The sequence below is a fragment of the Spea bombifrons genome, chromosome 4, assembly GCF_027358695.1.
Source record: "Spea bombifrons isolate aSpeBom1 chromosome 4, aSpeBom1.2.pri, whole genome shotgun sequence".
Lineage (NCBI taxonomy): Eukaryota > Metazoa > Chordata > Amphibia > Anura > Pelobatidae > Spea > Spea bombifrons.
In genome coordinates this window covers 104,316,782-104,336,392 of record NC_071090.1, presented here as the reverse complement: position 1 = coordinate 104,336,392, position 19,611 = coordinate 104,316,782, and the positions used below count along the sequence as shown (strand labels likewise).

At 43.1% G+C, this 19,611-nt stretch overlaps 1 protein-coding gene and 1 non-coding gene across 3 annotated transcripts; both read right to left on the bottom strand.

The window, feature by feature from the left end:
- Nucleotides 1-6,103: 6,103 nt before the first annotated feature.
- LOC128492992 (small nucleolar RNA SNORD10) lies at nt 6,104-6,241 on the bottom strand. The gene has a single exon (XR_008354196.1). It is a non-coding gene; the product is annotated as a small nucleolar RNA SNORD10 (small nucleolar RNA).
- Nucleotides 6,242-9,923: 3,682 nt separating this feature from the next.
- P2RY11 (purinergic receptor P2Y11) lies at nt 9,924-13,555 on the bottom strand. Of its 2 annotated transcripts, none has more exons than XM_053464859.1 (2): nt 13,500-13,555; nt 9,924-11,070 (listed from the first exon to the last, which is right to left on the bottom strand). In XM_053464859.1, the coding sequence occupies exon 2, from the start codon at nt 11,042-11,044 to the stop codon at nt 10,103-10,105; it is 942 nt and encodes a 313-aa protein (XP_053320834.1). In that variant the 5' UTR covers nt 11,045-11,070; nt 13,500-13,555; the 3' UTR covers nt 9,924-10,102. The 2 variants fall into 2 exon arrangements, with proteins under 2 accessions (XP_053320834.1, XP_053320833.1); XM_053464858.1 differs by having other exon boundaries at nt 13,383-13,521.
- Nucleotides 13,556-19,611: the final 6,056 nt, after the last annotated feature.

The window sequence follows — 19,611 nt, the reverse complement described above, 5'->3', positions numbered from 1 at the left end:
ATTGTATAGTCTTTGCTTCTAGTTTTGAATGGCAATTTGGCATAAGGTGGCTGACGAGATGGCTGCCTCACAATGTACTGCCATATAGACGGTGCCAATGGGGCAACAGTCTGCCACTAGCCTCCCCCCCATACAGTTAGGGGAGTAATAACAGCGGCTTGTCTGATTATCCAACTCCTATTACAATATGAAAGTTTTGATTTAAATGGGGAAAGAAGACAGTCATATAATAATATGGCTTATTATTCCAGCGCTATGGAATTTGATGGCGCTATATAAAACAAATAAATAATAATGGCTTAGGTAACTGAGTAAGTAACGCAGTGTGCCTTTGAGTTGTTTTCAAGTGGAGGAGCGCAATAATGGCTTTAACAGGTTTTTAAAACTAGAAACACCCACTTACCTTCAATATGAAATACACTGTCGAATATAATTGATAATCAGTGTCACGCTCTAGATGCAAATTTATATATGTTCAGCACGGACGTTCTTGAGCCAATTTTACTGGCATTACACCTTTAGGCTAAAAACGTTTGGTTGTAAGTAGATACCGTACTTTGTTAAAAATGTCAGGATGTATTTATAATAAATAAAAATGGATACGGTGGCAAGAAAAATTGAACCCTTTGGAATTACAAGCATTTGTGTATAAATTTGTCTTAATGATATGATCTTCATCAAAGTTACAATAATGAACAGGTTTGTTTTGTGTACTAATAAATTATTATATCTTGTCTGTTTCATTCAAACATTCACAGTGTGGGTTGGAAAAACTGTGAATCTCTAGGCTAATCACTTCAACAAAAGCTGTTTGGAGTCCAATCAATGAAACAGGATTGGAGTTGTGTTTTAGACCTACTTTGACATAATAAAAACCCCACACTTTTTGGGTTTGCTATTCTCAAAATGCATCAGCTAAACAATGCATCACAAAGAAAGAAATCTCACAAGACCTACAGACAAGAATTGTTGATTTGCATAAAGCTGGAAAGGGTTACAATGTAATCTCAAATAGTTAACATATTTATCAACATTGTTTATAAATTGAAACTATTTAGTTCTGTGGCTACTCTCCCTAGAAGTGGGCGCCCAGCCAAGAGGGCTCCAAGGGGATAACACAATGTTTACTGAGGTGAACATAAAGAACAAACAAACCCTAGATTAAGAGCTAAAGGCTTGAAGGAATCATTGGCACCGACTAACATCTCTGTTCATGAGTCTACCGTATGCAACACAGACATGAAGTCCACGGCAGGACACCACAGAGGAAGCCTCTGCTCTCCAATTTAATATCGCTGTTTGAAGTTTGCCAAAGAGCATGTTGACTCTCCACAACACTACTAGCAATAGTTGGGCTGCAGCAGGACAATGACCCTAAACATCAAAGTAAATCTACTACCCAATGGTTTAAACCCCTTCAATCCCAGGGGTTTTTGGTACCTCAAAGCCCGGAGCAATTTTGCCATTTTTGTGCTATGTCGGTTCAGCGATTATTCTCTTTTCCTGTGAATAGTGTACCCATGTAAACTATATATTGTTTTTTTCAAGGAGAGATAGAGCTTTCTTTTGATACCATAGTTGGATGATTAGCTGAAAATTTAGAATGAGAAATTTAGTAAAAACTAGCGACAATTAGAAAAAAAACTAATAATTTTTAAATTTTCCCTCAGAATCCTCACAAAATTAGGTAAAGTGATGGAAAATCCCCTCCAAGTTTATCAATTCAGGTGTCCTGATTTCAGAAATACCTAATTTATATAGATTTTCCATACGTTCCCAGCACCAGGGAGCATACTATAAGGTGTACATTTTTGTATAATTTTTATGCCTATGGCTTAACGGGTTTGGGGGTTTTGAACGGGGGCAGGAGGGTTATACTGGCTAGATGTTATGCTAGGGCAATGGGCTGTAAGGTTTTTACATTTTTGTATTATTTTTTTTTATATATTTTTTTTAAAAAAATTATTTTATTTTTTTTGTATTTTTTATATTTTTTTTTTTACACAAAAATGGTTAGAGGTCCTCTTAGGGACCTCCTGAACATGCCAGTGATGTCACAATGACATCACAGCTCACATTATTATTTTTTTATTATTATTTTAATGATACTTTATTATTAATTTTTAAATGAATAAACTTTTTTTTTTCTCCTTTTCTGTTTCAGGACGGGAGGGGGCGGTGAGAGACATGGTTTCTCACCCCCCCCCCCCGCGATCCCCCTGCACCGATCACACTGTGATCTCTATGCAGGTCCTCACAGACGTGCATAGAGATCGCAGTGTCTGTGCCTCATCCTCCGATGAACAGCAGTGACGTAACCCGGAAGGGAATGCCCGATCGCGCAATCGGGCATTTGAAATGTAACAGCTTTCCGGCTTTCATCAGATCGGACAGCAGAAAGCCGGAGAAGCCAGCTTCTGCTGTCAGTGGGGAGTCCAGGCTGTCAAACGAAGGGCTGGACATACCGGTACACAGTTGTTTAAGGAAGAATTATCTAAAATTACTCCTGAACGTTGCGCAGCTCTGATCCGCAGTTACTGGAAGCGCTTGTTTGAAGTTATTGCTGCCAAAGAAGGTTCGACCATTTATTAAATCCAAGGGTTCACTTACTTTTTCCACAAGCACAGTGAATGTTTAATGGGTTCAATAAACACATGAAAGATTATCATTGTGTGTTGGCTTTAGCACATTGTGGTTGTCTATACTTGCAGTATATATGTAGATCAGATCACATTTTATATTGTACTGTATTGTACTTGTCGTTATCCGTAAAATGTTCATCTTGTACAGCGCTGCGGAATCTGTTGGCGCTTTATAAGTATAATAATAATGTCTATATTGAACTACATCTCCCAATATCCTCAGCAAAGGCAAGTCTGAGATAAATGGCCCTTCCATTTCCACCCAGCTGGCTGCAAGCATATTGGTCAAAAAGACACCAGTTGAAAATTAGATTTTTTTTATATACAGATTTAATTTTTCCTCTGAATCCTCACAAATTTAGGTAAAGTGATGGAAAATCCCCTCCAAGTTTATCAATTCAGGTGTCCTGATTTCAGAAATACCTGATTTATATAGATTTTCCATACTTTCCCAGCACCAGGGAGCATACTATAAGGTGCACATTCTTTGTATAATTGTTATGCCTATGGTTTAACAGGTTTGGCGGTTGTGAACGGGGGCAGGAGGGTTATACTGGGTAGATGTTATGCCAGGACAATGGGATGTAAGGTTTTTTTATATTATCTTTTTTATATATTTTTTTTATTTTATTATTTTTTTTTGTTGCATTTTTTATATATATATATATTTTTTTTTACACACAAATGGTTAGAGGTCTTCTTAGATCACAATGACATCACAGCTCACATTATTATTATTTTATTGATTTTTTTATTATTTTTTAAATGAATAACCGTTTTATTTTTTCCAGCTTTTCTATTTCAGGACGGGAGGGGGGGTGAGAGACATGGTTTCTCACTCCCCTCCTGCACCGATCACACTGTGATCTCAGACGTGCATAGAGATCGCAGCGTCTGTGCCTCATCGGAGGACAGGATATCCTCTGCAGGGGATATCCTGTCCTCCGATGAACGTCCGGGTTACGTCAGCAGTGACGCAACCCGGAAGGGAATGCCCGATCGTGTGATCGGGCAGTTTGAAACTTAACAGCTTTCCGGCTTTCATGCCGGGAGCTGTTACAGCAGATCGGACAGCAAAAGATCCGGCGATGCCGGCTTCTGCTGTTAGTGGGGAGTCCAGGCTGTCAAACGACAGCCTGGTTTCCCGTGCAGCGGCAGGGATGTGGCCCTGACACTGCACGAAGGGTTGGACGTACCGGTACATCCATAGGGGTTTTTTACTAGGCGTTTTTTGGATGTCTGGGTACGTCCATAGGGGATTGAAGGGGTTAATGATTTCTTACAATTATAGCACTGTATGTAATTGTTATACTTTGACATTTTTGTTGAAATCCTTAAAAAAGAAGGAACATAACCTGGGAACTCTCCGAGTTTGGCTTGAAGAACCCCGGGAGAAGCGCTGCATCTCTAGGGCAACTCCCGAATCCTCAGGTTCGTGGGAGCGGGGTCCTGACGCATCCCACTCCCTGCCCATTTCCCTTTTTAATGGGCGTGTTTCCTGCGATAACGGTGGGAACGCTTACTGCCCAGTGACGTTCCGCAGATATGCTTATCTCTCATTGGCTTGGTGTTCTAATTTAGAACGCTTGAGTGCCTCCTGTAATTTATTTCATAAAAAGTTCAAATCGAGCTGCCTGATTTTTGGGGTGGGGGTAGCATTTGGTCCACTGATTTGGGAAAAGGTAGGGAATGGGGCATTAGTGTTAACTTCAGAGAAGGAAATTTCTTTTCAGTTTCAGTTTATTTCTTTACAGCCACAATAGCCTCAAAATATTTATTTGAAACAAAAAATATATATATCATTTAACGTTCATACAGGAATTAATGGGTGCAGCCCGAGCGTTAGCGGGCTTTAAACCATGCTGGGTACTCAGTTTCCGTGGCGCCCCCCATGGGATGCTTTTTTTAAATTTAGTTTTTTTCACCCTGCCCACGCTGGGGGGGGGGGTTAGATGAAGTAGGCCACGTTCATTGGCATTTCCTCGATTGTGGTGTTGTAGAAAGTCAATGTCTTTAAGAGTGCGCTTGTCCTCTTCGGTCACCGTGTTAATGGCGACTCCTTTCCTACCGAGATGGCCACCTCTGCCAACACTGGAAGTGAAAAAAGACCGCAGATCAGACAGCAACTCTGAGGACTCTCAGCCATCCCACGTGCTACCAGGAGCTGCAGATGTGCCATGGCTCCTGAACCCTGCGTTTCAGTCCCCATAGAGCACTTGTTTCTCCATCTCGCCCTTGGCATCTGCACAATTACTCCTCCCCAATAAAGGCTAACCCACCCCCCCAGTTCTCATTAAAAAAACAATTCCCAAAGCATCGAGCAAACGGAAGCCGGGCAGCCGATATCGTGTGGACCGTGTTTAAGTTGCAGGAAGCAATGAGTGTTTCCCGCGGTGGAGCACAGACTCACTTTCTCTGCCAAGGGCTTTCGTCCTGCAGCCAGCATAGGAGGCTGGGCAGAGAGGGTTCCCTTGGCCCACAAGGCCTGAGCAGCCCCCCCCCCTCCGGACACCTACTTGTGGATGTAGTTTTCTCTGTTGGTTGGCAAGTTGTAGTCTCTCTCCTTCTGGTCCATGTCACCGTGCTGATGGAAGAGAGACAGTCAGACAGCTCAGACACATGTACTCAGCTGTCCCCACAGCATGAACCAGCCGGCAGTCACAACAAGGCTGCGCTGGGATGAATATGGGGTGATTTATTCTGCCCCCGCCAGATATAAGAATCTACATCATGTTAGACGAGTCCTTGCCCAGTGACGGGGGAGGGGAGAACGGGCTGGGAAAGTCCTCAGGCAAACCCTGCCTGGAGGGCCATCATCATCTAACTCAACTCACCAAGGCCGACACGGTGAAGTCCCAGGCATGCATCTTCTCCGTCAGCCAGTCCACCTTCCTGCAAGGGTTGATGAAGATGACGGCCTGCGCGATAGTGAGGGTCTCATACAGGTCACAGAGCGTGTCCAGCTTCCACTCCTGGAGGGAAACACAAAGACCCCATTAGAATGTGAAACCTACAGTGACAGACATGCTGGCTGCCCCCCTCCCCCCGGCACATCTGTCCCCACAGCATGAACCAGCCGACAGTCACAGAGTTGCTGCGCTGGGATGAATATGGAGTGAAATAATCTGCCCCCGCCAGATATATGAATCTGCACCACGACAGGCGAGTCCTTGCCCAGTGTCAGGGGCAGGTGAGACTGGAGTAACACTGAAGTGCGCACTCACCTCTCTCCACATTGACGTAGAACTGCTAAATACCCTCCAGGGTCAGCTCTTCCTTCTTGACCAGGATACCAGGTCACTTCAAGCACATCGGCAGGCATGGTGGCTGAGAGCAGGACCACCTGGAGAAGAAAGGACTCGTGTGAGCAGCCGTTTCGTAAGCAGAGTCTGAGATCTCCCGTGAAGTGCTTTACACACCATTCGGAGACCACAGAAACGCAATGCATTTGGTAGAGGTCAGTTTTCAGATAGGTTGGGAAGATCATTTCCCAGGATCCTCTGCACCACACTGACGCAGACCGCAAGACGCAGTCTGCGCAGGAACAATGCAGAGTGTCCTGGGCTTCAGATGACACGCATGGGATATCATCATAAAACAGACCCGGGGGCCCGCGGCGGGCCGACTCTCACCTGGGCGTTGCTGCTCAGCTTCTGGAAGATATCGTAGATTTGGTCCTCGAAACCTCTGCTCCGCATCTCGTCGGCCTCGTCCAGGACAAGCATTTTTATGCAGCCTTGAAGTAAAGCTCACTATATAGGAGGAAAGGGAGCAGACATGGTCTCTAACGAGGAGATCGCAGACAGGGCCGGCCCAAGGTCGAGGTCGATGTACAGGGCGACCTGAACCATGTGAGCAACGTTAGCCTGAACAAGACAAAGTAGTTATTCCCATTCACAGACCGCGTCGCTGTACCGATGGCCACGCGCCGACAGCACAGTCAGGCATCTGAGCGGGGAGCACGCGCTTACAGGCCCTCAGTGCACCACCCCCCGAACATACCGGAGACCCCGTTATCCCACCGCCGCGTTAGCCTGCGGGAAAGGGAGACATCTGACACCAAGGCTTCTAAAAACCCAAACTACAGAATACTCGAGAATGGATCAGCTGCCATCGCATTTCACGTAATTGCGCAGGCAGACCCGTAGCGTGAAACCTTCGTCGCGCTCACAGGCGCTGCCATACCCCGCGTCCTGAGCGGCGCCCATTTCCCGCAGTTACCTTTGTCGGCCTGGTAAACCCGCGGCATGATGGCGTATGAGAGGCACGAACACTGCTTCGCGCGCACACACGCGGCAGCGCTTCGCGGGCTTTCTTTTCGCAGGCTATTTCCCTCCCCTAACACTGATTGGCCAGCCGTTGTTACGATAGTTGTCCCTCCCATAGCAACCGGGAGTCGAGCATAGTAACGTCTTGAGAGCCAATGAGATCGGTTCTCAGCGAGAGGGCTGCCACAATCGGAGTGTCCTCCGCTGAGCGACAGCTTTCTGAGCCAATCACCAGCCGCTATGTTTGAGGCCGGCGAATAGCGAGACTTCGCGTTGCGTTTTCCCGCGCATTTGCGATGAGAAGCTTCCACAGCTCTTACCTCACGGAATTAATGTACAATAAGCAAGCCGTTAACTATTTACGTGAGCAAACACGTCTGACTCCGTCAGTGCTTAAGAGGCTGAGGCTGATGGGAGTTCTGACTAAACAATGCCATTTTAAAACATCTGGGCAGCCATAGCAGTTCGCTGACCCTCTTCACGGTGTAGAATTAAGTGTTGTTGTTTAATGAAAGTATGTGGGATTTGCCTCAGTGGTAGATTAAGCTGACTGAGCATGTTGGGAGTAGTAGTTCACATGAGGTGGGGGTAATTCAATTATCTGCCATTCAGGATTTTACTGGGTAAAAAATAGAGGCATAAAATATCCAGTTTTCCTGATGTAAGAGGTCTTCACGGGTGGTTTGTCGGTGGCCCACTTGAGGTCATGGCTGATTCACCAGTGTTCATGTAAAGATCTCCTATGCTTCCTCCAACATTGTATAGTCTTTGCTTCTAGTTTTGAATGGCAATTTGGTATAAGGTGGCTGACGAGATGGCTGCCTCACAATGTACTGCCATATAGACGGTGCCAATGGGGCAACAGTCTGCCACTAGCCTCCCCCCCATACAGTTAGGGGAGTAATAACAGCGGCTTGTCTGATTATCCAACTCCTATTACAATATGAAAGTTTTGATTTAAATGGGGAAAGAAGACAGTCATATAATAATATGGCTTATTATTCCAGCGCTATGGAATTTGATGGCGCTATATAAAACAAATAAATAATAATGGCTTAGGTAACTGAGTAAGTAACGCAGTGTGCCTTTGAGTTGTTTTCAAGTGGAGGAGCGCAATAATGGCTTTAACAGGTTTTTAAAACTAGAAACACCCACTTACCTTCAATATGAAATACACTGTCGAATATAATTGATAATCAGTGTTACGCTCTAGATGCAAATTTACATATGTTCAGCACGGACGTTCTTGAGCCAATTTTACTGGCATTACACCTTTAGGCGTAAAAAACGTTTGGTTGTAAGTAGATACTGTACTTTGTTAAAAATGTCAGGATGTATTTATAATAAATAAAAATGGATACGGTGGCAAGAAAAATTGAACTCTTTGGAATTACCAGCATTTGTGTATAAATTTGTCTTAATGATATGATCTTCATCAAAGTTACAATAATGAACAGGTTTGTTTTGTGTACTTATAAATTATTATATCTTGTCTGTTTCATTCAAACATTCACAGTGTGGGTTGGAAAAACTGTGAATCTCTAGGCTAATCACTTCAACAAAAGCTGTTTGGAGTCCAATCAATGAAACAGGATTGGAGTTGTGTTTTAGACCTACTTTGACATAATAAAAACCCCACACTTTTTGGGTTTGCTATTCTCAAAATGCATCAGCTAAACAATGCATCACAAAGAAAGAAATCTCACAAGACCTACAGACAAGAATTGTTGATTTGCATAAAGCTGGAAAGGGTTACAATGTAATCTCAAATAGTTTACATATTTATCAACATTGTTTATAAATTGAAACTATTTAGTTCTGTGGCTACTCTCCCTAGAAGTGGGCGCCCAGCCAAGAGGGCTCCAAGGGGATAACACAATGTTTACTGAGGTAAACATAAAGAAAAAACAAACCCTAGATTAAGAGCTAAAGGCTTGAAGGAATCATTGGCACCGGCTAACATCTCTGTTCATGAGTCTACCGTATGCAACACATTGAACAGACATGAAGTCCACGGCAGGACACCACAGAGGAAGCCTCTGCTCTCCAATTTAATATCGCTGTTTGAAGTTTGCCAAAGAGCATGTTGACTCTCCACAACACAACTAGCAATAGTTGGGCTGCAGCAGGACAATGACCCTAAACATCAAAGTAAATCTACTACCCAATGGTTTAAACCCCTTCAATCCCAGGGGTTTTTGGTACCTCAAAGCCCGGAGCAATTTTGCCATTTTTGTGCTATGTCGGTTCAGCGATTATTCTCTTTTCCTGTGAATAGTGTACCCATGTAAACTATATATTGTTTTTTTCAAGGAGAGATAGAGCTTTCTTTTGATACCATAGTTGGATGATTAGCTGAAAATTTAGAACGAGAAATTTAGTAAAAACTAGCGACAATTAGAAAAAAACCTAATATTTTTTAAATTTTCCCTCTTAATCCGACCAAAATTAGGTAAAGTGATGGAAAATCCCCTCCAAGTTTATCAATTCAGGTGTACTTTCCCAGCACCAGGGAGCATACTATAAGGTGTACATTTTTTGTATAATTTTTATGCCTATGGTTTGGGGGTTTTGAACGGGGGCAGGAGGGTTATACTGGCTAGATGTTATGCTAGGGCAATGGGATGTAAGGTTTTTAAATTTTTTTTTATATATATATTTTTTAATTATTTTATTTTTTTTGTATTTTTTATATATTTTTTTTTACACAAAAATGGTTAGAGGTCCTCTTAGGGACCTCTTGAACATGCCAGTGATGTCACAATGACATCACAGCTCACATTATTATTTTTTTATTATTATTTTAATGATATTTTATTATTATTTTTTAAATAAATAAACTTTTTTTTTCTCCTTTTCTGTTTCAGGACGGGAGAGGGGGGGGGAGAGACATGGTTTCTCAATACCTCCCAATATCCTCAGCAGAGGCAAGTCTGAGATAAATGGCCCTTCCATTTCCACCCAGCTGGCTGCAAGCATATTGGTCAAAAAGACACCAGTTGAAAATTAGATTTTTTTTATATACAGAGGTAGGTATAATGAGCAAGATATGCAGTATACAAATATAAAATTATAGTTGAATTTACATGCTGTAGGATGAGGCTAATCCATTGTTAATTGTTCTAAAATCAATGTCCTTTTGGTGACAAAGGATGTAGAATTACCATAATATATAAAGTTAAGAACAACAGATCATAATCTGGTCTCTTCTTGAGACTTGGGTTCCTCCTTCCTCTGACAGCATCCAAGCTTCGCCCGCACGTTGTCAATCACTGCTGTGTACAACAGTGGATGGATGCAAGGGTTCAAGGCCACTAGAGCTTTGGCCAACTGAAAAGCAGAGTGAATGGAAAGAGACCACCTACAGTCAGGTTGGGTCAGTCGGTTATAGAGGTTGAGGTTCCTCAGGACATGGTAGGGCACAAAAGAGATTGAGTAAAGTGCAATGACCACACACACCATAGTGACCACTTTCCTCTTTTCCCATGATTCTAAGCCGTGGCTTTTCCACACGGCACGTGCTATTCCAATGTAGGAAAACAAGGTTATGATAAATGGAATTCCGCAACCAAACCCAGCCAAGAAAATGCTATATGGTATGTAAGATCTCAGCTGAGCGTCAATAGCTGTTCCGATGCACTCATACCCATCTTTTTTTTCCTCCACTTTTGAGAAAGCCAATACAGGTGCAGAGATTAAGGCTACCAACAGCCACACACCTGCAGAAACAAACTTGGCGTGCTTGCTCTCAACTCTCCCCCTAGCATAGAATGGGTACACAATGCCCAGGCAGCGGTTGGCACTGATACACGTGATGAAGAAGATACTACCATAGAGGTTGCAGTTGAAAAGGAAACGTTCTATCTTGCATAGGCCAACACCAAATATCCATCTCTTGCCCATCACGTAGTAGGCCACCAGCAGAGGCAATGATAGGGCGTAGGACAGGTCACTCACAGCCAGGTTGAGCGAAAAGATGATGCCTGCATGACGATCCTTTGTTTCTCGAGGCCCAAGGAGCCAGATTGCAAATCCATTGCCCAATACCGCCAGCACAAACTCCACCCCGTACACCGGACCCAGGTACTTGGTCTGCACTACAGAGTAGGATGCGGTACAGTTGGATGTGGCCATGTTTCCAGATCTCCTTAACGAGAAACCTGCAGTCAAAAGCATGCTGTTTAATGATTTCTTACAATTATAGCACTGTATGTAATTGTTATACTTTGACATTTTTTATTTAAATTCTTAAAAAAGAAGGAATATAACCTGGGAACTCTCCGAGTTTGGCTTGAAGAACCCCGGGAGAAGCGCTGCTTCTCTGGGGCAACTCCCGAATCCTCAGGTTCGTGGGAGCGGGATCCTGACGCATCCCACTCCCTGCCCATTTCCCTTTTTAATGGGTGTGTTTCCCGCGATGATGACGTTCCGCATGGGTAGGCTCCGGGTAGCCCACAAGTTCCCAGATATACTTATCTCTCATTGGCTTGGTGTTCTAATTTAGAACTCTTGAGTGCCTCCTGTAATTTATTTCATACTTTAATTTTATTATTTTAATTATTCTTTATTTATACAGCATTAGCACATGCCTCAGTGTTCTACAATTTAAATATGGGTTGGTTAACATATATATTTAACAACATCACATATATAGATACAGCTGAGCCCTTTCTGGGGTTGGCCCTTCATGAAGTGCAGTCAAGGAGTTAAACCACAACTCGCCTGCAAACTCTCTTGTCTACTATCTCTTTAGTGTGTAGACCGGACAGATTGTACACTGCATCACAGAGGGTCAGGCGCCTAGATCTAATGTAAGTAGGTAAGTTTTACTGTGAGGGTAGTAGATAAGTGGAACAGCCTCCCAGTGTATTCATTATCTGTGTAGATACGCGTCATCATTATACAGCGTGGCGAGTTCATTATCAGTGTATAGATACTCATCACTGTTATATATGTCTGATTACTCTGTAATGAAAACCAAGTCTGTTTCCTGGAAATGGGGTATATTGTGGTTTCCTCTGGTTTTGTGACAGAGCTCAGATCTCTCCTTACAGAGTCAGCGACAAATCTATGTATACCGTATATTCAGATCATAGAACCAATGCGTAGCGCCCAACTCCCCCGGATTCTTACAGAAATAGTCACATCTTTTGCGCTACCTGGTTTTCAATTTGTGATGTTAGTGGGTAACATATTGTGATATAACAGATACAGCCAGTGATGTACAAGACCCCAAATATAATTGAAAGGTACCCCGAGCAACAATATTATTTACAATGTATTTCTGTTATTAAATCCCCCCTCGGCTCCTCATTAATAGCCAACAGAGTACACTGACCACAAGCAAGCCCTATACCAGGCGCAGTCAGTAAAGGGTTAATACATTTGGCAGAATGTTACTTGTTGCCATCCTCTCTGGTCGTTCCCGATTCAGTTATCCGACTGCTAATTACATGAGAAAAGTATAGTTAAAATGATACCATTTATTGTATCATTTTAACTATACTTTTCTCCTGTTTTCTCAACGGCTAACACGGTACAAAACCTTTTTATCATACTAATTACATGTGGAGAGGAGACTCCTGTGAGGCTGGGACTTTGTTAAATAAGAGTTACTAAGAGTGCTTCAATGAAAGCGCTACGGAATATGATGGCGCTATATAAAACAATACATATAATATAAAAAATTGGCTTTAATCTACATACTGCACATGTGTCCATGTAACATAATCACACCCTCACGTGTGCAAAAGACGGATATTATCAGTACCGTCTATTAATTGACACATTTACACTCTTGAAGCGGGGCACATTTACATGCTCGGCGCAGAACACATTCACGCACATGGCGAGGGGCACATTCCCGCGTTCGCCACATTTACGCACTCGGGGCGGGGCACATTAACGCGCTCGGCGCGGGGCACATTTACGCGCTCGGCGCGGGGCACATTTACGCGCTCGGCGCGGGGCACATTTACGCACTCGGCGCGGGGCACATTTACGCACTCGGCGCGGGGCACATTTACGCACTCGGCGCGGGGCACATTTACGCACTCGGCGCGGGGCACATTTACGCACTCGGCGTGGGGCACATTCACGCACTTGGCGCAGAACACATTCACGCACTCGGCGAGGGGGAACATTCACGCACTCGGCGCAGGGCACCATTCACGCACTCGGCGCGGGGCACCATTCACACACTCGGCACATTCACACACTCGGCACGGGGCACATTTACGCACTCAGCACAAATTTCACAAAAATGCACTAACAATGCTGACAGGGCTGTTCTTACACAAATGAAATGTTTACACACAGACATGCATATTAACACAAAGGAGATCTAAACAGAATGATGCACTTATACACTCACAATGAGACGGCATTCACACATCTAAGACTTTAACTTTCCTCACTCACACTCACCACCAAACCCTTCATGTCACTCCCTGCCTTCTACTAATTAACTTACTATTATCTTTTATTTATACCGCAGCGCTTCTCCCAGCCCCTCCATTCCAAGGGTCCGACAGACTAAGGCGACCCGGTACATCAGGTATAGAGGGTCCTGCAGGCTTACAGTCTTTACCTTGTATGTCCTCTCCTGCGTGACCAGCAAATGTCCCTCCAGGCTGTCTAACAGCAGCTTGTTTCTCAGTACTGCGAGTCCTACCACATCACACATGTAATACATGCAAAGTATTGCCCCAACCCCCTAGACTGTGTGCAGATCTGCCTCCCCCTCCATCCTGTCCCTGTGCAGGCACTAACTGCTAAACTGTGCGTCCTAATCACATACAGGTGTCCCTCTGATCTCACGGTGAAAGCTCGTTTTCGAACCTTCATTTTTTCTCTGTAGCGGTCCTGTTTTGATCCTGCAGACTTCTGGAAGACGCCTCTGGGTGAAACATTTTTTTTGTATCGTAACTTGAAGACATCTTAAAGGGACAGTATCACCTCTTATTTTTAGATGCTGATCTGGATAACTTTCCAAGAAGGCAACCAGATGGCCCCTTTAACTGGATGCTGTTATAAAAAAAACTTCATTATGCCAGACAGAGATTATATACATTTATAAATATATTATTATTTATAGCATCATCATATTCCGCAGCGCTGTACAATGGTATATCATATATTTTTAAATCCCCCCCCCTATTTAAAGGGGAACTCTGCACCACTTTTTTATTACTAGTATAAGATATATTTTTTTCTTTTTAAAAACAGTTCATAATATAATGTTTTCAGGCAGTTGCGTATCAGCCCTCTGTATGTGTTTTAGGCAAATGACCTGAGTCCTTAGGATACTGCTTGTGGTAAACAATAGAAAAGCTCAGTCTTAATCACAATGAAAGCCTATGGAAAATAGAAAGTCACCCAAAATATCACATGACCGACAACAATGGCCGCCTCCAGGTCTGAGGATAAATATTGCCCCAACCCCCCTACGAGCTAAGTGACAATATAAAGGATTTGGATTCCAGGTCCTTCTTATTTAGGGATAGATCTCTTTCTCTATGTCGGCCCAATAAAAGGTATTTTCGTACCGTCACATACTAATGTTTTTGTCATTCATAAAATTCTGTTTGTGTTGAGGCTGAAAATGCTGATTGTATCAGATCCACTTTGTGTTAAATTCCAGCACTGGGGTGTGAAGAAGCTCCCTCTGCCTGTACTGCAGAACATGAAAAAGGAAACAACATGAAAAAAAACATAAAAAAACAAGAAGAAAGCATAAAAAAAGAAAAAAAAATATGAAAAAAAACATAAAAAGCACATTAACAAATAACAAGAAAAAAACATGAAAAAACAAGAGAAAAACATGTTGGAACATTCAGGCGGTGATCAGCCATCCCACGATCCTGACTCCCTGCCCCAACTACATGACAGCGCTCTAAAATTGTGACGGTGAGAACCGGGACACTTGGGAAGTATTTAATATTTAATAATAACACCCTGGATAAAATTTAATGTAAAAAGCAAGAATTCCACAAAAAATATCGATATTGTTACAAGATGAGAATCTATCGCTTCCCGACATTTAAAGACCAGAGCCTTTGGTCAGCAGAACATCAGAGAGTAATCCTAGCAGGCAGGGGGGTGGGGAGGGTGTCCCCGGTACATCCCAGTACATCCCAGTACATCCCAGTTTACTTTGTAGTGTCTGCCGGGAGTTGCATTCCTTACATACCTTCACTTTCTGGCCTCCTCCCCCGACCTCTGTTTCTTCTCGTCTGTCACTCTCTTCAGCCCCAGCTCATGGACTCCTTTAGTGAGGAGGATGTCCAGACCACCTGTCCAGACCGCCCGGAAGATTCCTAACGGGCGCAAAAGTTACATTAAGACACCGTTAAAGCAGATCTATACTTATAAGAACCGTTTGTCCCATTATTATTGTTTATATAGCGCCATCATATTATGTAGTGCTGTACAACGGGTAGATCTTAGTCTGACAGTTTTTATCCCTTGGTCTCGTCTTCCCTCACTGTATTAACCTTCTGCTGGGAGACTGTTCCTCTTATCTACCACACTTTCAGTAAAGTAAAACGTTCTTACGTTATATGTTTGCCAGAAGCTGAATTATTTTTGCTAATAGCCGAGAAAGGGGCAAATAAAAAGCAATCTGTGACTTTAGAGAGTTCTAGTTTATAACTCCCATAACACTTATCCAACTGGTTACTGGATACTGGATAACATCGAGGCACTGCGGCCCAGCAGCCTCATTTGGCATTATTACTGGAACATGAACATAATGCGACCCCCTCCAGCAGGGTCCTCGGCATCCTTCTGGTTGTAGGGACCTTGGGGTCAGCTTGGCTCATAGCCCAGGAACGGGGCTGGTTTAATGGCGGATGTCTGGGGATGTCGAAATATTTGCTGACAAGGAGCCAAGTGACATAACACTTTAACATACAGCGCACTGGGATATGACATCGTAGAGGACTTGGGCCACCGAAGTAAGCGGGGAGAGGGCAGCTGGGATACGCCACGCTAGCCAAGCATGAATGATAAAGAGGTGATATTGTCCCACCGGGAGAAAAGCGCTATATAAATACTTGTTGTTGTTATCTACGCCTCTTTAGTAAACTTCTTTACATTAAAAACATGCAACGCAGCTTGAAAGATGCTCCGGTGTGACTCAAAACCAGATCATCTGCTGGGAAGGCAGCTGCGCTCATTGCCAAGAGATCCCACAGAGAAGGAGCTTCTTATATCTGCCAGTATATGCTTTTTAGTGTTCTGCTCTCTTTTTTAACATCAGGCTGTTTTTGTAAATATTTGCTCGTCCTTTTTATTGGCGCCTGAAGCCAAACGAGTCACATCATGCCTTTTAGTTTCTCTTTTCCAGAACAAACCCCGTGAGTTTAGTGACTTTAAGGTCAGCGTTAAAACCTGATGTATAAAACACAGGGGCGATGATCTCTAATTCAGACACTAAAACGTTATCGGGACGATATGGGGCAAATACATCATCTCCTAGTCTTAGCTGAGAAGCCAGAACGTCATTTACAGGGAAAAATGGGAACTTACGCCTGACTGCTGAGACAGGATAGAAGGGCACATGTGATTGGCAGGTATGGAGAGCTGTCTGACCAATAGCAGCAGTGACCTGTGCACATGCCTAGGGGCACCTGAGCACTTGGAGACCTGTGGGCTTTACTGGATGACCAGGCTGCCATAGCAGCAGCAGCCATGCACAGTAATCTAAAACACATAATAAAACACACTCACTCTAACACACACACTTGCCTTTCCTTTGTAGCTGCTCCAACAGGATCCTGTATAGGGTGACCACATGTGGCCATGTGGACATGTGGCCATGTATCATTTTTACATATTACTGACCGTGGGGGGTGTATAACTGACCAATTGGTTCCCTTCCATAAGTCTATACATCCCACATACTCCAGGGCAGCACTTTATTTTGGCTGGTCAGCAATATGTAAAAAAAAACATGGCAGATATGGTGACCCGAGGTGCACCCAACAGACTGTCAGAGGGCCCTCGTCTTGCCAAATTTTACATCATGGTTTATTTTCTCCCTCCCCGTAATAGCGCCATGGACTCTGGTGGCGCTCGATCAATAAAATAAGTACAGAAATTCACTCTCTTTAACACAAAGAACTTCAAAGAAGGAAACACTCACCTGCATCATTCAAACGCCTGAGCGAGACGACTACAAAACGGATGAGGTTAAAGAAATGCGTTGATTTGCCAACGATAGGAGTGTCCTCTTCGTGTTCTCCAAAAGAGGAAGCGGTTTGTCTCGGAGAATATGTATAGACAGACGGACAGACTGGGCACCATGCCTACAGCCTGGCATGTGACTCACATGACTAAATATACCCAAAGCTGTGATCACAAAGAACCAATACATAGATTGTATAAAGAAGGCTGTTCTATTTATCATGGCCACGTCATTGATAACGTTCTGTGGTCTAGTCTAGGTTCACTGGTTCTACTGGCCACGGAGTGGAGCCGTTATGGTCAAACTATTAGCAATCTTCCAACTGGTCTCACTTTTACAAAAAGGAAGAGTGATACAACTCGAGACTTTAGGTAATATGTATCATTGTCATCTCCAACTTGACTTCAAAGGAAGTGGTAGTCAATCCAAATGGAACCTTTATGGCTTATGTTCTAAAATAAAAATCCTAAAAGATATCATTTTCCTAGCGGAGACTTGCTTTGTGTGCATTATAAATGGAATAATGAGTGTTTGAACATGAGTAGAGATCAGTATGATGTCATAAGCCAACCCCACCACCTTCTCTGGAGATTCCAAAGGATGTTTGCTGATTCTCTAGTTCTTCTAATATCTAAATGATCTTGTTTTCTCTTTATACTTTGTCTGTAGCAATCCCTACTCCTACTTTCCGGTTCCTTGACTCACAATAACCTCCAATGGGTCAGAAGCTCAGAACTTCCTATTGAGCTTCATTATTAAGCATCAGCTACCCAGACACAAAGTGCTCAGCTGTCATGTTGGAGGTGGCAGTTAATGCCCATATATATCTTAAAACGGCAGCTATATAAAGTATTTATGATAGACTGAATGCATTAATAATTATGCACTTATAATTATGCAAATTAGATTAGCAAATGCGTAACATGTGATTTATCTTTGTTACCATTGTCCATTTAATCATAACAATGATGGTTTTCTCTTTGCTTATTTGAACCATGTCCATTATGGATCACTGATGATTGGACATCCCGATGAAGCGCTCTTTATTGTGTTACTTGTGAGTAATCCATCCTGGGACCACTACGCTGACAGCTAGAGAACGCGTTTAACATTTTCTTTAAGAATTGTTCTATAATGATGGAAAGTGAAACACATTCACTATTCACCAACACATTACCTTCACAGGTCACACTTTGTGGATATGTTACACGGATGCAAAAATGGAAAGTTGTGATTTACAGAAACATATAATAGTTTGTCTTTCATTATTCTCACTTCTGATACTTAACATGAGTTGATTCATATGGTGACTTGCAAGAATTTCACAGATTTAACTATAATGGATATGAGGCAAACTCATTTTCTTGTGGGCATCCAGGAAGTCCGCCAGACTTCATCCAGAAGGAGGCAACCATTTCTTCCTTGCACAAGCCACTGCTGGCTGGAAAAGTCCACTCATATATAACAAACCACTGTGTGCCCTATGCCCGACCTAGAGCACTAACCACTCCGCCATCTCTCTCTTCCATGTAGGCAAAATGTAGGGCCTTCTGATACAGTCTATAGAAGCTGTGTTGAGGCAGCATAGCCTCCATCATCTAAATGTGCTGGTTGGGGATGCTGTAACCGGCCCGTTGAGCAGCGAGACATCAGGGCGCCTGATCGCCTCTACCATCTTTTACAGAGCTTGGGGCATGGCGGAAATAAGAGAGGAGATGTCATAGAAATATTTAAATAAAGGAGGAGGGATGCTTATTTTAGAGGAGAAATATTAGAATAAGAGACCATAAAACCTGGAGGGTCAGAGGTTAAGATGTACAGTTTTTATTTTACCAAGAGGGTGGTAGATAAATGGAACAGCCTCCCATCAGAAGATGGGGGGCGACACAGGCCAATACAGTGAGGGAGTTTAATCATGCATGGGACAGACATAATGGCTCATGAACGGAAGAGGAGACCAACGACTGATTAAGGATTGAGTCTGTACACCTGAAAAATTGTGCAGACTAGACGGGCCAAATGGCTCTAATTTGCCAAGAGATTCCTCGTGTGATGTAATTGTCCTACGATAGACCCCTACCTCATAGTAGTCTAGCTGGTTATGAGGTCATCTGTGTTTTACAGCCATAAAAGTCCCAATAATGTGTATAGGGACAGCAAAGAGTGCTCATAAATTAAATTGTGAATACAATGCCTGTTTGTTGGTTGTTTTGAATCATGTAAATGTTGCCGTTATTTTTTGGCAGGAACAAGCACCAGGTAACACAAAAGCAAGCATTGTTAGGTTGTCTTCAGAGGAACTGGAACCAGTTCCTTAAAGTTTCCATATTTTACATCATTTCTGATCTGGTTCCCTCTTCACTTGACTCTTAGGTTCTGTGTCTTTGTTTTTTGCAAATGACAGGACTTCTTTGGTAGCAAGGGAATAAACCCAGCTATGCCACACATTTATTTCACAATTTACTTTTGGTCATTTCATTAATGATTGTAAAAACACAATTCCGCAAATAAA

What these genes read in the sequence shown, in the direction of transcription:
- P2RY11 (XM_053464859.1), bottom strand. Translation starts at nt 11,044, where the DNA reads ATGGCCACATCCAACTGTACCGCATCCTACTCTGTAGTGCAGACCAAG.